A 19,760-nucleotide genomic window follows, 5' to 3' on the forward strand; every position below is an offset into this window, starting at 1 on the left:
TAATCGCGATTATGACTTCTGCTCCTAATGATCACAAAAACACATTACAAGTTTTGCAAGTAAACTCTTATTTTGTCTTGTGTTCTGAATGAAAAAAAAAGTGTCCAAATGGGAAAAGTATTTAAGGGAAATTTGACAGTTTTAGGTGTTTTCACTGTTTATTTGTTGGACTTTTTCCCCGTTTTTTAGGTTCAATAATTGCAACATCTTTCTAAAAGTCAATGAGTGGTAATCGTGGTAACTAATCGTGATTATGATTTTTTTTTTCATAATCGAGCAGCCCTACTGTCCTCCTGTGCTCCTGGTTTTAATATACGGAGCACTTTGAAATCTTTTTCACAGCAGGAGAAAAAAATGACCAAATAGAAGTTTTGCTTGGAAGCTGCAGCAGCCTGTGAAGTGAAATTGATTTGGATTCAGTCAGGGCAAGGCAAGGCAAGAAAAAAACAAACAGAGGAAGGAACTGAGTGATAACCAGATAAAAGGATCAAGCTGAAGGGTCTCATTCATTTCAGAAATCAAATAAAAAAAGAAAATGTGTGGAAGACAGTCACATGAACTACTTCTTCCTCCCAGCGATATGACAACTTTAGTCTACATCTACACTACTACTACTGTATGTTTTCATTTTTAAGCGGCGTTTTGAGACAAAAACGATCTCCGTCCACTCAACGCTTTTAGCTCCAGTAGCAGAACTAATCTGCGTCCATATTTACATGTCTGACAACACATATCACATGACCGCTCACACACATTGGGCATGTGCGTGCCGGTGTAAACAGGAAGCGGGTTTTCTTTACTCTTTGGAGAAACTCTCTACTTTCTACTTGTGTAGAAACTTTGTTGTTGTTGTTGTTGTTGTGAACTTACCCTCTGTTGGCGACGATGGCTTTCTTCAAGTGAACATAGCTGGCTGGGAAAACTCCCTGGAGAGACACAGACAGAAAAAAAACATTTAAACCAGAATCAAAAAAAATATTTTTTTCATACTAATGAGGATAAATTGTATGTAGCCACGTGCACCATTAACATTTCATGAAAATAAGGCATCCAGCACACCTTCAAGAGCCTCGGGACTCACTTTCACAGACAAAAAACAATCCTTTCTGCCTTTTCTCCTGAAAAGCTAGCACCACACAGACCTGCATCAGTTGGCAGAAAATGGATTGCCACTATTTCCATCAGGGCTGTCTTTGATTCGAGAAATTCTCCGTCGACTAATCGACAGATCTGTAAAACTGAGTTTCTCCACAAAGAATCGAGCAAAAGCACCACTTTAGATCTTGTGTTTACCAGAGATGTGCTCAGAAGTTCATTCAGCATAAAAAAAGCATAAAAAATGACTAATTGACTAAAGAAATCTTAGTCGACTAAGACCAAAACAACCGATTAGTCGACCAATCGACTAGGAGGGGGCAGCCCCAATTCCCATAACTAAACTTTGAGATATTTCTGCCACATGCCAGAGTGCTGAAGGCCGAGTCAGCGGATCACAAAAATCATTAGAATTCATCCTCTGGGGACCTGAATGTCTGTCGATAATGTCATGGCAATCCATCCCATATTTGTGGAGATATTTCAGTCTGAACTTTAGACTTTGTGAACTGAACAACTTATTGACTTTACCATCCCTCGAGCCGTGATGCTAGAGTTAGTAAAGCTTATTTTCTGAATATTTAATCTACTGTAAAGTACCCTCCACTGCTCTCCTACCTGTAACACAGACAGACAGAACAAGCTGCAGAACATGTAGAGAGAAGACTAGCTGCCCTGTAGCACATGCAGTGTGTCTCCGAGGTGCACTGATCAATAATTCATGGGGGGGGGCTGTGAAGGTTACAATACAAGCTGCTGGCATGCCAGCCGTGTCGCTTCCTTTTGTTTTAATGACTTAATATAAACTCTCACAATACAGCTACAGAACACGGTAAAAACTCTGTAAAAGGTTGTAATATTATAGCAACTGGGGTTTCAAAAAATACTGTTAAAAATAAAAATAAACAGTAGTTTCAATAATTTAAGTTACTATATGTAGGGCCGACGTTTTCCTTTTACTCCGTGTTTGTGTTGGCTTACTATTTTCTGTGCCCTTGTCCACCTGTAACGTTACTTGTGTAAAGCATCCGTGGGTTCCATGAAATGCGCTACATTAAAGGGGTGATAGAATGATTATATAGGGTATTTCACACTGTTCCTTATGGTCTCCTAATGGGGTATGTAACATTGGTTGGGCTGAAAATGGCCTGGTTGATATTTTACTGGCCCTTATGCATCCCTGTGTTTTGGCCCTATTTGTAACAAGAGCTTTTCTTCCAAATATGGTATGGTCATGAATATTTAGATGAGCTGCGCGCTGATTGGTTGAGCGACTTGCCATACGCACATATTAGAGACGCACGCTGATTGGTTTGAGCGAATCCCCAATACACATACATTAGAGAAGCGACAGAATCTCATATTCCAGACACTGCAATGTTTCATTACCAAATTCCCTTCTGAGACTTTTTTAAGCGAGAAATCAACTATATAAAGCTGAAATATGGGCCGTTTTACAAAATTTGATGGCTAATTGCAAATTTGGTAAGACGTGTCGGACTTTAGGAGCTCCACACAGTCTGACGAGAAAGCGGCAGCCTGCTGGGCTCCATACTCAGCGCAAAGTCACCCTTTGTGGATACTGCACTACGGGGCTCCGCGGCCAGCTGTCGCCATAACTAATATATTTACGGTTTGAATTTCGTCACGCCACTTTGATTTTAAGGCATTTTTATGAACGTGAGGCGTCTTTGTAGGACGAGCAGCTGCTTGCAATATGTCCCATTCATTACAATGGGGAAATATCGCAGCTTGCTCACTTTCGCATAACTAAAGTATATTTACAGTTTGAATTTCGTCACGGCATGAATATTACAGGTTCCTCAAGGTCTTACAAAGCTTAGCTAACACTTCAATTGAATGTATTTTTGTGAATGTCAGAGTTAGGAGGAGGCTAGCTAGCTCTCATTGATGGACTCTATCTCACCGCGGCTCTATCAATGAGACTCGGACAAGAGGCGTTTATTTCCCCGATTGTTTGTTTAAATAACTCAACACACATACCCATTATAAGATTAACTGGAACCTGCGGCGTGCGGCGACATGCGAATAAGCTCGCTGACACTGGCGGTCAGGGGCGTGGCGTAGCAACCCAGGCAGCACCAACACCGGCACTAAACTCCGACACACAGTCAGAGAAGATTTGCAATTAGCCATCCATTTTCGTAAAGCGGCCCATATTTGAGCTTTATATGGTTGATTTCTCGCATAAAAAAGTTTCAGAAGTGAATTTTGTAATGGAATAACAGAGATCTGCGTGACCTAGCTAGATTCAGAAGACTACCTGATCTCAGGTCAGTTGTGTAGCCTATGTAAATGTTGGGGCGTGACTGTTCTCTTAAGGTTCCGGATTTTGAGACGCTTGCGTAAGCAACTCAGCTTTGTTGGGATTCGCCCGTTTTCAGCGGCAGTTTCAAAATATGAGATTTCCATAGTAAAGGGGTGTCAGTGGGACTTTGAGCTTCTATGTATGTCCTATTTACCCACCGAACTGTCGTTATTCAACTATGACAGGGTAAAATCGGTTTTGCATTCTATCACCCCTTTAATCTAAGTTATTAATTACGTTGGTTGCTACAACAATCTCTTAAAGTGCTCATATTCTGCTCATTTTCAGGTTCATAATTGTATTTAGAGGTTATATCAGAACAGGTTCACATGGTTTAATTTAGATGAAAACCATATTTTTGTTGTACTGCACATGTTGTACAGCTCCTCTTTTCACCCGGTGTGTTGAGCTCTCTGTTTAAGCTACAGAGTGAGACATCTCACTTCTGTAACATCTTTGTTGGGAGTCGCACATGCTCAGTAGCTAGGTAAGGACTATTAGCCAGTCAGAAGCAGAGTATGAGGGCGTGCCCTGACAGTACCTAGGTAAGGACTACTAGCCAGTCAGAAGCAGAGTATGAGGGCGTGCCACGCTAGCAGCTAGGCGAGCATTATAACATGTGTTACAAAGTGATATATAACACAATAAAGGAAAGGAAAAAAGCCAAAAAGCATAATATGAGCACTTTAATGCTTTGGCTCGTGGCACAGTGACAGTGATACCTGGTTTAACTCACGAGCTAAGTTACCGTACACAACACTTGAAATGCAACGATGCATCTGTAACTTATTCTCTCATTGTAAATTAATGATTTTCTGTCTGAGCAAAACATTCATCGCGACTATATGACCTCCCGGTAACCCTAAATCTACAGTTGGCAGTACAGCACCGTAAAGAAAAGACCTTTTACATGTAAAAACACTACCGCTTTGGTCCTAAGCGGCCGCTAGAATCAACACAAACTGAAAGTTACATGTAGCCACTTTAAAATACAGTTTGTAGCTTTAATTTTACATATTTTTGCATATTTCTTGGATTTGTTTACGTTTAGTTAGTTAGTATGCCTAACTTTGACCTTTTTATTTCAAACAAACTGTTGCGTAAAAGTAAAACTCCTGACTTTAATCTTGATTGATTGGCTCATTAGAGTGAGTACGGTGCGGTACCAATTAACTTTAGGGTGGCCAGGGATTTAGTGAAAAATATATAGATTAGAAACACTCTTTTGTGTTTGGCTGTTTTATGCAAATTAAGCTCAATCCATAATGTTTAATTTACAGTTCAGTGCCCACTCACTTTCTGTGCATTATTTCTCCATTCATCATGAAGATGTTTTGGCTGACATGTTTGTAGAAACATTTAGAGCTGCAAAAATGAATCGATTAATTGATTAGTTATCAACTTTTAAACTTGTTATTTTCATTTTGGCCACAGACAGAATGACAGCAAGCACTTTGTACTATGGGAACATTTTTATTTTATACTTAAAGTAAATAACATGGACTAATTTGATCCTATAGTGTGTTACTCTGCACTTGCTTTTCGATTATACAAATAACGCAAAATTATCATCTTAAAATAGAAGACAAACTGTCTCTCACATCACATAAATTATCAGGTAAGTAAGTGGTCTTTTTTTTTCTGTCTCTGTATTGACTGTCTCTCATTTGGACTCGGTCTTGACTTGGACTTGAACCTCTTTGGACTCGGTCTCGACTAGTCCTGGTCTTGGACTCGACAGAGGTGGACTCGACTACAGCCCTGGTTAGTTGCAGCCCTAGAAGCGTGTATGTTTCACAGAGACATGTGTGAGAGACGTGATGCTGCTCATCAACTTGCCCAGTTCTGCTACTTTTAAATTACTTTATTTCCCCCTTAATGATGCAGCACGACAGATGTAAGACAGTGATTTCACCGCAGGTCTCTGACGAGCCAATCAGTGCCTCCGCAGCATGCGTGGCCCCTGTTGCGTGGCCCCCACTGACACCCGCTGATGTCTCTGCCTGGAACGAAACTCTCTGCACTACTTTGTCTTTTACACACTATAAATGCTACACGCAGTAGTCCTCCTCCAGTGTGGAAGCAATTATGTATTTTGTGGCATTAAATCTTTGTATCTCAAGTGGCTCGGTACATATTTTTATGGAAATTGGGGAGTGTAGAAAGAAAAAGCTGTTGAATGAACAAAGTGGAGCTGGTGCTGCAGCGGTCTACTGAGGGAAAGAAGAGCAGACGCAGAGAGGAGGGAATCTATTTCAGGACTTTACATTGGTGGGTGTATTTGTGCTCGGTTGTTCGTTCATGTATAAAAACATCCTCTACTGTATGTTTGTGTGTGTTAGGATCCTATTTATGTGTTCCCTCAGTTGTCAGCCAGCCTACATGCCGATTCAGAAAACATCCATACAGTATTAGCTTAGGTGCAAGTACTGTCGGGGTGTAAATCATATGTTTTATCACAATACGGTATTACGTTGATTCTTTGGACAACGATATTATATTTACAGATATCACAAAGTCTGCCACGATCGATTTCGATTCAATTCAGGGGCCCGATACGAGACGACACATTAGCCCATTTAACTCAATTGGCTACATTTATATACATACAAAAAGCAACTAAAACGGGCGCCCGGATAGCTCAGTTGGTAGAGCGGGCGCCCATATATAGAGGTTTACTCCTTGACGCAGCAGGTTCGACTCCGACCTGCAGCCCTTTGCTGCATGTCCTTCCCCCCCTCTCTCTCCCCTTTCATGTCATCATCTGTCCTCTCAAAAATAAAGGCCCAAAATGCCCCAAAAAATAATCTTTAAAAAATAAAGTGCAACTAAAATATGATGTAATTCACTGATTTCATTACTAGACTCTTCCAGACATTTACCGTAAATTAAAAACAAACTACTGTTTTCAATAAAAAAAAAACACAGTAAATATAAAGTGGGAATTTCAAAATAAAAGCGCATCTTCAAGATGACGATATGTATCGATGTTTTCACTTTGTATCGATAATATCAGATCTTTGAGGACTGAATCGATACATTGATCCAGAATGATGTATCATTACAACCCTAGGTGCAAGCGTGTGTGTGTGTGTGTGTATGGATGAATGTCCTATCTGTGCTCTGAAAGCTCGGCCTGCAACGGTTGGGGAAAGAAAGCCACCCAGTGCCATCGAGCATAATAACCCTGCAGTCTTATTCAACTTCTCCTGTCGACAGAGATGCATTCTGCTGCGCCTGTCAAAAGACCTTTTAGGGTTTGAGCGTGGCATAATAAAACACAGGGGAGAACCTCCCCCTGTTATTCAAGTGTGAATGTATTTTTAGAAGGGATGAAGAGGGCAGAGAGAGAGAGAGAGAGAGAGAGTCGGAGAGAGACCTATTAAGAGACGAAGAGACAAGAACAATAGTGCTAAGGAGAAATAGAGTAACTGTGGTTAGTCGTGCATTTGACAGGAGTGGTTCAGAGGTGGCGGCCCGGCCTCCAGGGAGCTCCATCAATTACCTGTCTGCTCCGAACCAGAAACACACACAGTGTGGAAAATGTCCTCTCCATAGTCAGACTAGTCTCGCATAGCCAGGCCTTCCACCGCAGCGCTGCGGAGGAAGGTCTGGCTAGTCCACACAGCATTCCGGGATGGGAGAGGAACGTGCTCTGGTTTATTGGCATTTCTTTAAACCAATCACAATTGTCTTCGACGCCGCCAAGCGACGAATTGAGCCACGGTGCCGCTGCAAAATAGCCTTTGTGTTAGCCGTGCTACAGAAAACGCGCACGCACGCACGCATGCACGCATGCACGCATGCACGCACCACACACACACACACACACACACACACACACACACAGTTCCTGTCTCTGCAGTTAGTTGTGATAGTAGATGGTTAACAGGTCAGTGGATTCAGCAAACCCTCAGGCTCCTCTCTGACGCTCAAAGTGTGTGTGTGTGTGTGTGTGTGTGTGTGTGTGTGTGTGTGTGTGTGTGTGTGTGTGTGTGTGAGCACGCGATTTGTTGTTCCCAATTTAGCTTATGGTGTTGAAACAGCGGTTCACTTAAAAAAGGTCATTTTGTGAGACAAAAAGAGAGAGAGAGAGAGAGAGAGAGAAGAGGGAGACGGAGACAAGACGAACATAAAGGTGAACGAGGTCATCAGACACAGAGAAAGACGAGAGAAAGCATAAAACAGATACAGAAGCCGGAGCATGAGGGCGAGCGAACAAGAGAGGAGGAACAAGGCTGCAGTAAAAACATCATCCACCCACAAATAACACAGTCTCCCTCCGGAGCAGTCAGCCGCCGCAAATACCGTGCACCACCTTGTTTCGACCTGTTTAAAGTGTCTTCCAGGGGCCAATCACACGTCAGATGTGACGCCTTTCTACATACAGTTAAAGGAAAAGAAGAGACGAAGAGATGCACGGTGGAGAAGACAAAGGGGGGGCTGTGGCGAAGAGATATACGCAGACCCTTGCCTCCTTCTTTCTAACCTGTAAATCCTAACAGACGTTCACCGGTCTTAAAAAGTGCAGAACATCCAATTGTTTGTTTCCCCACAATGGTCCAGGAGACAAATCAGAGCAAATACAAATAATAGTTTATTATCCACCTAAATACCCCGAGCGCCGCCGCGTCTGCTCTATTGTCTATATGTGAGATTGAATGCAAATGTGCGTCTGTTTATGCAAACAAAATGGGCTCGCTTTCCCATTTATACGCTAATATACCGTGTCGTGCGACGTCCGACTGTGTAAAGGGAATTGAGGCTCTCGTTTCCATGGTTTCCCGGGCTCAGACGTTCTCTGTGACACGTAACGGATTGGATTTCATGCATTGTTACTTGCATATGATTTAGCCATTAACGAAGTAATATACAGTAATGGAGCATGTGTGTAGATAGAAAGAACAAAGAAATTCTAAGTCGACTAACACTCGTATGATTTTGTCGACTAAGTGATTAGTTGATTTAACCCTTGTGTTGCCTTCCCGTGGACCATGACAACGACAACATCACCACAGGTCAGATTCGGACCCTGGACCTCTGCGTCGAGGCATAAACCTCCAAGTATATGTGCACCTGCTCTACCCAGTGAGCCAACCCGGCCACAACTGACCATTTATTTGACTTGTGAAGAGTGCTGTATGGAACCATCCACATTATATGGTGGTGGAGCAGTGGATATGACACGTGCCTTTGGTGTGGGAGACGTTCCTCTGACGTACAGTATATAGAAATTGCAAGTCGCTTTGGATAAAAGCATCAGCTAAATGACATGTAATGTTATTTTGTTCTGAAAAAATTGGTTGAAAGAAACTTAAATTTCTGATATAGAGACTTTTTGAAAATGGGTCAGAAATGGGTCAGACCCGAGGACAAGAGGAGGGTTAATCAACAGATCTGTCAAACTGAGTTTCTCCACAAAGAATCATGCAGATGCACCAGTTTAATTCTTGTGTTGAACTGAGATGTGCTTAGACGTTTCTTGGAAGTAAATCATTCAGCACGAAAAAAAGCATAAAAAATGACTAATCGACTGAAGAAATCTTAGTCGACCAAAACCAAAACAACCGATTAGTCAACTAATCGACTATCGCCAACCTTTTCAAGCGACTTTTCGAGACTAATTTCCGATAATAGAATGAAATGATGAGAGTCTTTGCGCTCCCGTCGTCTCGATCGTTGGGTGTAAGGTGGTCATAAAACTCAGTCCGAATCAGTCTTTTTCCCGTCTTGACGTTCCGACAAAAAAAAATTAAAGATTGGCGCCTGGAACATCCAGACAATGTAGGCAACCAAGCCGGCAAAGTATCACAGATAGCATCCGAAATGGAAACAACGTCAACATTCATCCTGGAAGGAAGCGGAAAAGGTTTACATGGTTTAATTTTCAAAAAACACCATATTTTTGTTGTACTGCACATTGCTGCAGCTCCTCTTTTCACCTTGTGTGTTCAGGTCTCTGTTTTAGCTACAGAGTGAGACATCTTCACGGACTTCTTTGTTGTTGTAGCAGTGTTTTGCCATTCAGAACGAGCTAGCATGCTAGCGCTAGCATGCTAAGGATAGCCCCCTCGTTTCTGCTAGTGACGTAGAAAGCCCTGCCGATTTTGACCAGCTCACCCGGAGACTGAAGGCAGGACACATCCAGAAACCGTATCTCACTCAAAACAGAATGGATGTTTTTTTTTTTCAAGCTTGTATGCGCGTGGAAGCACCAGATTTTTTTCATAATATGGGCACTTTAAATTATGTATAACTGACAGTCAAGTCGAGTGATTTCACCGAAATCTGGCTTTCACCAAGCTGCCGAACCACTTTAAATTTCCACAGGATTATCTGTCTAAAAAAGATGGCTTCAGCTTGATGACGGAGACAGATTGGACGTGAATGCTGCCCTAAATTTGACGAGGTGTTTTCAGTAAAGCAGCAGCTCAAATATTCCAGATTAGTCACAGTGTTAATGTCCCATTTTACATCAGACAGGTAGAACTGGATTTAAGAACACACAATGCTTGAAATGAACACAAATACTTCAATACAGTTTCTACATGCAGGACGCACAGGAAGGGGTTTGTATATAATCTTAAAAAGTAAGAGGCAGAAGTGAGGTATTAACCCTTCTGTTGTCCTCGGGCCAAATTTGACCTGTTTACAAAAACTTTCTATATCAGAACTATGACAAAAGAACGTTGAAAAAAGTGATAAATGTTGGAAAAAGCTACAAAAACGCAGGAAAAAAAATTCAACATAATTCTTTTTAAAAACGCTTAAAAGAGTGACAAAAATAAATTTGGAAAAAATGAGCAAAAATTCCATCAAAAACATTGCCAAATGTGATTAAAAACTTGTTAAAAAAAGTGACAAAAGAATTTGGGAAAAAAATTATAAAAACATAAATAAAAAATGCCAAAAAGTGACCAAAAAATATGGGAAAAAGTGACAAACAAATTGGAATAAAATCGAGAAAAACGTTGAGAAAAGTGTAGAAAAAGAACAACAAAATGTTGAAATTTCCACCCAGAAAAACACAAAGTTGCACGGTCGACAGGAAGACAACACAAGGGTTCAAAACAATGTTTTAGTTCAGCAGCAGGGCATCGGCTGTGAAAGGAACAAAAAGTTAGAGCACAGATTGAAGTGGAAGAGAGTCCTCGCTGATCTCTACTTGTAAAGACAGTGGGTGGTGACCACTTAGTCGTGGTAGAGAACTAAGGCCATATCATATTTTTAAAAAAGCACACTTTAAATATCACTGCATTGAGCTTAAAGCATTTATGAACCCTTATCCAAGTCAGTAGACCACAGGGCTATCAAACACTGCACCAAAGTTCATGTCCTAGTTGAAAACATCAGCAGATTGCATCGTGGTTAATGGGTTTGGTTTCGCCTTCTTTAGCTCGTTGAGCACACTCATCTCAACGTGACCTCTAGCTCCGGTGGGTGAGAGAGATCTCCCGACTCAGCACTTATCAACACACATGGAGGCCGGCGTGTTAAGTGCTGCACAAGAAACGTTTTATAGACCTGTATCCATCAAATCAGATTTGGCCGTTCAAAGATCTCGGCAGTAGAAGAGGACCTAATAGGAATGTTCCAGAATCTCGGGGGCCACAACGGAGAAGGCACGATCCCCCTTTGTTTTCATCCGAGACTGTGGAATAGCTAAAAGGACCTGATTAGAACATCTTAGGTTCCTGGAGGAGTGATGTAGGGTAAGGAGATCACTGTAAGTGACATAATTAGCTGAGAAATATATTGTTTGCCATTGTAATTTACCTGATAAGAAGAGTTATTTGAATGGCGATACCAATTATTTTATTTGTAATGTAATGTTGTAAGTTCGATTCACTTTCTTGCTCAGAGTTCAATGCCAAAATGGATTCCTCTCTTGTGTCGGCGCGGTACATATATATGTCAATGCAAAAAATCACACCAAATATCCATTGCGTTTCCCCTGTATTTATTCAGTGTCGCACTGCCGTGAGCCCAGGACCAAGCAGCTGTCTGTGTTTAGTTTACGTGTGTAACAGCAGGACAGTCGAGTGTGTTAGGCACTTTCCTGAAGTTCACTGCAAGGTTTTTGAACGGGGTTTGGCGGGACGATCCAGGTGCCAGCGATTAATCCGCACCAGTGGTGTAGTCTACGTGATACGCAGTATACCCACTAAGAAAGCTCCAGGATTTCCATATACCCATTTAAAAATGCCCAATGACACCCAACAACATACTTACCATTATATGTGCACGATCACGGAAGGCTTGTATCATGTGGACGCGCCGATCGTTTTGTTGTCATTACTTAGAATTCCTCATGGGGGAGACAGAAACTACGCACTATAGCTTTAAATAAAGTAATATAACATAAATGAATGAGCCCCTGAAAACAGGACTTTTCTGCTAACAATCAGGGATGTGTAACATTATACCAGCATTTATATTTCACGTTCGATTAAATGCGGTCTTCGCAATTAGCTAATTTATTCTAATCGCGTTTTCGATTTGAAAACGATTAACCGTAGTCGGAGGTCATCGTAGCCTTCCCCCCCCCCTCTCATTTTTCTTCCTTCTCTCTGTGATTTGTCTTATTACAATCACATAGCACATTCTTCCTCTTCCCCGCTGTACAGTAATTACACTCGCTTGTGTTTCATTCTTATCGCACCTGCTGCCGAGCTTCTGATAAACTGTCGTTCGTTGTGTTCCGGTCGGTTTTGTCACAATGCAGCTGTGCTTCACTCTCCGCTCCTCTCTTTTACCTTTCTTTCTTCTCCTCTGTGTCGTCCTTCTACTGTCCTCGCAGACTTTGTCTTCCACCCCTCGCGTCTTCTTTCTCTTCTGTTCTGAGCTCTTCTTTTTGATTCGGCTCGGTTCATTGTCCTCGTTGCGATCGAGAAAAAAAGGATTGTGTAAGCAGCTTCATAATGCACTCGGGTCTATAATTGAATACGACTCGGCTCAGATGATAAAATTACAGTGATTACATCACAACTGTACATCTTCCTCCTTTGTTGTGGTTGGATTCTTCAACAATTCTTCAACAATGAGCGCTTTTCTAAATAGTCTGAGGGAGACATTTCCACCGCAATGAGATTCTAAAAAGGCAAGGAGAGCCATAACGAATGTATAAATATTCATATCGCTCTGTTTTCACATTGCAGGCCGCCCTGTTGAATTTAAAACCGCTGACCCTGGATGATATTTTTGGAAGACAGTTCACATCTAGTCGTACTTCGCAGCTATGCAAACTGACAGCCGTGTCCAAAAGACACACACACTCTGCGTAACAATAAACAAAAGCATCAGTTCTGTACCGGTGTCTTTCCAAATGCATTTGTAGCCGTTCCTGAGTCTTTTGAGTTTAGACTGCAATCTCTCCCTAAATGTAGGTCAAGGTACGGTTACACTTCTTTTGTTGTAAGTTGATATCAAGTGTCAGTATTGGCTGAGCTGAGTTATTTAAAAGTGCCAGTATAATGTCTGCTGTCTCCATTTGTCGTCTCAGAAAAAACTCCACTGTAATCAATCAACTACAGATCACATGTAGGTAGCCTGTTAGTCATCTGTCTAATGTTCACTCGGATTAGATCATCATTAGGCATCAGATACACATGAGGGGAACGACTCATTCAGCCTCGGTCTGATTTCATTCTCTTTTTCTGGAAATTATGTTTGAAAATATGGGGGTCGTCTTATATTCGAGGACCAGACATTCGCGAGTTCACGCTGTCGAAATATTCTATTTGAATGGAGAGAGTGCCGGTGTAACAGAGAGTGTTGCATTATGGGTTGCTCTGGTGTCTTAAATTTGAGTCATTATGGTAATTAAGAGAACATAAGGAAATTGCTGAATATAAGCATCTGAAATTGAGTTTTCACCATAGACTGACGGACCATTTTTAAAATCAATAAAATCAGTTCCCCGGAGAGCCGTGCTTATCCGCGGTAAAGGTAACCGTGCCGAGCGGGACCCAGGCTTCATCAGTGGGGAACCTCTGTATGAGTAGCCGTGTAATAAGCAGGATAATGTAGAGCGAGACGGTCATGATTGCAAATTGAACGCCTTCAGGGTGATTCAATCAGGCTGCATCGGGAGCGTGCCTATGTTCCCACAGCCCTATGTTCCCACAGCCCTATGTTCCCACAGCCCTATGTTCCCCACAGCCCTATGTTCCCCACAGCCCTATGTTCCCACATTTCTAAGATTTCTTTTCCAAATTAGGCCATATGTTCCCACAGCCCTATGTTCCCACATTTCTAAGATTCTTTTTTCACTGAAAATTAGGCCCTATGTTCCAACAGCCCTATGTTCCCCACAGCCCTATGTTCCCACATTTCTAAGATTTATTTTCCAAATTAGGCCATATGTTCCCACAGTTCCCACATTTCTAAGATTTTTTTCCAAAATTAGGCCCTATGTTCCCACATTTCCTTTTTCATGAATTTGTATCAGATTGTATCCCCCTAACCCCTTACCCAAAAAATGTTGAGGGAGGATAGCGCTTAAATTGAAGGGAAATGTAGGAACATGAGACCTAATTTTGAAAATGTCCTAGATATGTGGGAACATAGGGCTGTGGGAACATAGGGCCTAATTTTAAGAAAAATCTTAGAAATGTGGGAACATAGGGCTGTGGAAACATAGGGCCTAATTTTAAGAAAAATCTTAGAAATGTGGGAACATAGGGCTGTGGGAACATAGGGCTGTAGGAGCATAGGGCTGTGGGACCATTGGGCTGTAGGAGCATAGGGCTGTGGGACCATTGGGCTGTAGGAGCATAGGGCTGTAGGAGCATAGGGCTGTAGGAGCATAGGGCTGTGGGACCATTGGGCTGTAGGAGCATAGGGCTGTGGGACCATTGGGCTGTAGGAGCATAGGGCTGTAGGAGCATAGGGCTGTGGGACCATTGGGCTGTGGGACCATTGGGCTGTGGGACCATTGGGCTGTAGGACCATAGGGCTGTGGGACCATTGGGCTGTGGGAACATAGGGCTGACCCCGCTGCATCACCCTGTCGGGGTTCTAATTGTCAATAATGCTCTACATTATCCCTAACTTACATGACATACCTACGTCCAGCACTAGGGCTGGGTACAGAATTCAATACTTTTTAGGCACCGACCGAATTGCCTCTAAAGTATCGAGTATCGAAACATTCCTCGTCACTTAATACCCAATTTCAAAACCTTAGCAGTAAATCTTGTCAGAGTGAGCCAAATAATGTCTAAAAAAATATTTTATAAAATAAAAATGAGCACAGAGACTCGGCTCACGCAGTAGGAGCCGCAAAATAAATCAAAAGATTTGTGCCGTAATGTAATATGTTGTAATTATTTTTTTTTGTTTCATTAAATTGGTATCAAAAAAAGTAGCGTTTAGTAACTGGTATCGAAGTCACAGTATTGGAATTGGTACCGACCGGTATCAACATTTTTTGAATGATACCCAGCCCTATCCAGCACTTCCTTTAATTTGTTGAAAGTCCAAACCATCCACAAAATGCTGCACACTAGCAACGAACCGGACCATGGTTCCATTTGATCCAGACTAAGACACTCTTTTTCGTCAGACCAAGGTCCAGCTGTTTGGTCCAGACTTTGGTCCAGGGAGGTTTCACAGCTTTAGTTCCGGACCAAACAAGGTAGGGCCTTCATTGTTGGGGAAGAGTGGGTTCTCACTCAGAACAAACTGCACTATAGTTTTCCCACATCTCTGTGCAGTTGTTTGATGTCAAAGTGTCGCTTTATACACCCCCGCGTCTGTCTTCATGTCTCTCATTTCCATTTAGGAGATGTCAACAGTCTACAGACTTCTACTTCTTCACCTTGTGTTCAGTCTGAGTCTGAATAGATCCTCTGTCCATTTCTAAATTGCATACAAGGCGCACTCAAGACACACTTACTGGCAGCTCACAGAGTGGTCTAAACCAAGTTTGTATTGTGCCAGGTGTAATCCCCACTCTCTGTTCCCTGCAGAGAGGAGCCTTTTATGGCCGGTTTGTGGCTGCGGTGAGGAGCTCGACATCGCAGAGTGATAAAACACACCAAAACCAAACATCTATCTCACCTCCTCATCTTTTTTTCCCCTCTCTTCCTCTTTTTGCTTTCAGATGTCCAACCTGTGATACAGGTGGATTTCTTTTCAGTGATCGATAGCTTTGAGCCTTCCTTTGAATTCAGGGATGCTGTTGTAATGCTGTTTATCGAGAGAAGGACATTTATTCTAAAAGAGCATGTTACCTGTGTCAGCTCAATGCAGAGCAGACAAAGTCCACAACACACACAAACAGATGTAACGCATAAGAAAGAGAAAGAGAGAGAGAGAGAGAGAGAGAGATAGAAGAGAGAGAGAGAAGGAACTACCAGCAACAGCAGTCTGAGTAAAGAGGTCCACCCTGACAGGCAGCATCCTGTACGTTAGCGAGCTCCGCCTTTGTTTCAGGTCTATTTGACATATTTAACTCGCTGCATTCCATCCATGCTGGTTTATGAACAGACACCATCCAAAGCATCTAAACTTTCCTGCCACCTCAAGTCTGAACTGACACAAAAAACGTTTTTATTTTCTTTTACACACTGAACATTACTGAAAACCAAATTACAAAAAAATACATACAACTTTGTACTAGTAATAATGTAGGAAAGACTGTAAAGAAATGTATTAGTGAGTATCAGCTCCAAAAAGGTGGAACAAGCAACAACGCTGACATAAGGACAGCTGAAAGTGTGCACATCTTCCGCTGCAGGCTAAAACCACTTCCAACTGCACCTTGGCTAAGAAGATGACAGGAAAAAAAAAAAAAAATAACATGCACCTATATGTTGCACTTGGTAGTTAGGCTTATTTGAAGCTAATGTACTTCTTCTATGTGATTCTTGCTGTTCTGAGTGTGTACCTCATGGCTGAATGCCCTTACTGTAAGGTTGTCAGATAAATGAATAAATGTAATCTAATGTTAGGACGACGTATAATAAAGATTGTACCATGCAGTCTAAACGTTTAAGATCATACCCCATAGTCTAAATATTTGGAATTAATATTGTTTTATGGTTCGGCCTGTACTTGATGTTGGTATCAGAGTTGGGTTCTTGCAGAGGACAGAATGTGAGCCAAACTGTGCTGATCCATGCTTAAATGGACTAATGACCGTGACTAATGCACAGCGAGCACAGTCCCAAAGGCCCCACTGACACTGTGTTGTGTGTGTGTGTGTGTGTGTGTGTGTGTGTGTGTGTGTGTGTGTGTATGTGTGTGTGTGTGTGTGTTTGTTTCTGACACTCTCCACTGATTGGTCTAATCTCTGCCGGAAGGTGACTGGACAGACAGTCACATCCATTGAACTGAGCCAAGCGCACACACACACATTTCACAAATCAAATCAAAACCAAACCATTAACGTCTACATTTCTATATCATTAAAACATTGAATGTAATTGTTTTTCTGCAGACATACATAGATTATTTCAGTGTGTGTGCATCTGTGTGTGTGTGTGTGTGTGTGTGTGTGTGTGTGTGTGTGTGTGTGTGTGTGTGTGTGTGTGTGTGTGTGTGTTTCATTTGGCTCAGAGCAGTTGGCAGACAGGTGTGTGTTCACTTTGGCAGCAGAGTAGATCAGAAGACATCTCATCAACAAACATGACGCCCTTCACCGCCCTGCTGTTGAAGCTGCATCAGTGACACCAGAGAGCCAGTTATACACACACACACACGCACACACACATATACAGATTGACAGACATTTTACCTTTTTTAAAATGTTTTTCTGATCTATAAAGACGCTACAGATTGTAAAAGAACACCCCAACTAACTATTAGAACTCACAGTTAAATGTCCCTAAATACACAAACACACACACACACACACACACACACACACACACACTTTACACAGTGTCCGTAGAGATTCATCACTATCTGGACAGCCAGCGGGGCTGTTGCCTTTATTCTGAAGAGAAACTCGTGCATTATATTCAAAGGTCAGGGATACCAAACATCTCTGGAGACCTTTGTTAGCTGAACTGTACAACTGTTTAGAGCGGAATTGATGAGAAATGTCAGTCAGGGGTCTTTAAAGTGTACATTTCTTTATCGTGCTCCTAGATTAGAGGTGAGTACATTTCCAGGATAAAGACATCCGGTGCACGCTCTCTGTGTGTTTCTGTTCTCAAACGGTTCTCTACGGGAAACTAGGGCTGGGGGTAAACAATTATTTATTAAACGATTAATCGGGCGATTATTTTATCAATTAGTCGACTAATCTAACGACTAATTGGATGATTAATATAACGATTATTTTTCTGTTGCTCGATTAATAAAAACTAAAATGTATCTCAAATAAATACAAAAAAAATCTTAATAATATACTTTATTAAACTAAGATTAAAAAATCTTCTGCTTTACACAAAATAAAATAAAAAAATAATTTTACTGTTATACAAAATGAAAGGCCAGCCTGTTTACTCTTTTACAGTACCAACATAACTCTTTTGTTAAAAAAATTTGTTTGTTCGTGCTAACTAGTTAGTAGTTAGTTAGTTAGCTAACGTTCACGTTAGCTAACGTTAGCTACTATAGATAGCTGTGTTCTGCAGCTGTAAGCTAGCTACCATTCAAGCCAACATTAGATGATAACTGACGTTAGCTAAACACAGCTGTCTAGGCACCAGTAGCTAGCTAACGTTAACGTTAGCTACTAACCTAGCATGAACAAACTGCACGGAGAGCTAAGATAGTTAGCTAGCACCACCAAAGTGCACAGAGCTCAAGCTACACAACACACTACGCAAACATGAAATTAATTTAGCCAACGTTAGTACTTGTTATTGTCTCCTTCACGAGTGACAAAGGGGTGCCTCCGTTTCAGATGCTCCCACATTGCTGTAATGACACCTTTACGTTTGGGACTACATTTGAAGTATTCCCATACCTTCGATGATTTAGGGCGAGCTGTTTTTTTAGGACTTTTTCTTTTATTGGGGCTTTTTGCAGGGTTTTGTTCGGAATTCTGTAAGGAGGTTGCTGTTTCGTCCTCCATCTGCAATGTTTTGGTCTCCCATGTGTGTGTGGCGAGCTGTTGTGAAGCGTCGATGCAAAAAAAGTATGTAATTTTGACGTCAACGTCATCGACGCGTCACTACAGGCCTACGGGAAACTACAACAAACTTTGAGAAACTCTGAAAATGTCAAGTTTTGAAGAAAGTTTGGACGGTGCAACAAGGCAGGCCTGGTTTGTCCTTTCAGGGAATGATTGTAAAGATTTACAAAGAATATGTTTAAGGCATTTCCATTTCAAACGTTCCACCAAAACAAGTTCCTTCCTGAGACTATTTAGCAGAGCCGCCGTCGCTGCGTCGGGTGCTTAGAGCCGCCCAAAACGATTGGGATTGGTTTAAAGGAATGCAAACATCCCAGAGCGTTTTTTTTCTCTCCCATCCCAGAATGCATCGGTGGTGTAGCCAGACTTTACTACACATTACTGTGGAGATAGAGCTGGTAATGTGAAACTAGAGTAATCTAAACACCGATGACAGTGTGAAGTTCCTCTAGTGCTGCTGGAACAGAAACAGAAAAAGTCAGAGCAGGGAAGGCATAACCTGAGGCATACATGCGATTTGATTCATCCGGCGAGCCTGATGTAGAGAAACCAGGTGATTATGGTGGAACTAACAGGATTGGGCTGATGCCTCGCTGCTGGGACAGAGAGGCAGCGCTCAAACACAGTCACATTTAGACACGCAACAATACAAGGCATGCAAACGCGTGAATGCATTCTGTAGCACGCAAGTGGGCATCGTTATATCACACATACTTTTGCACCTGTGTCTCTTTATGCTTTACTATGCTTTATGCTGCACACACACACACACACACACACACACACACACACACACACACACACACAGTCAAACCTGACCTGGTCTCGCTTTGCCAGACCCTCCTCCAAAGCGCAGGACGAAGGTCTGGCTGCTCCACGTAGCATTCGGGGATGGGAGGAAAACGTGCTCTGGTTTGTTGGCATTTCTTTGAACCAATCACAATCATCTTGGGCGATGCTAAGCACCGGAGAAAAGCCACGGTGCCGCTGCAAAATAGGCTCGGAAGGAACTTGTTTGGTGGAACATGCGTACGTTTAAAAGTTGTTTAAGTCGTGCAACAGAAAACTCAGGTTGGACAGATAGTCTAGCTAGCTGTCTGGATTTACCCTGCAGAGATCTGAGGAGCAGTTAACCATAGTCCTCACAAATCGACCGGAGGTTAGAACGCCAACACCAAGCGAGCCCAAGGCAACGGATATCCGTCCTAAATGAGTGAAATCCGGCTGATTTTCCAGCGGCAACGG

General features: G+C 42.1%; 1 protein-coding gene across 12 annotated transcripts in view; it reads right to left on the reverse strand.

The window, feature by feature from the left end:
* Positions 1-19,760, reverse strand: part of LOC120557451 (dedicator of cytokinesis protein 3-like) — a 297,285-nt gene that overhangs the window by 141,784 nt on the left and 135,741 nt on the right. For all 12 annotated transcript variants that reach the window (XM_039797775.1, XM_039797784.1, XM_039797783.1 and 9 more), the window contains exon 5: positions 871-926. In XM_039797775.1, coding sequence (XP_039653709.1) covers positions 871-926 — 56 coding nt within the window. The remainder of the gene's footprint in view (positions 1-870; positions 927-19,760) is intronic.

Source organism: Perca fluviatilis, chromosome 4 (genome assembly GCF_010015445.1).
Source record: "Perca fluviatilis chromosome 4, GENO_Pfluv_1.0, whole genome shotgun sequence".
Classification (NCBI taxonomy): domain Eukaryota; kingdom Metazoa; phylum Chordata; class Actinopteri; order Perciformes; family Percidae; genus Perca; species Perca fluviatilis.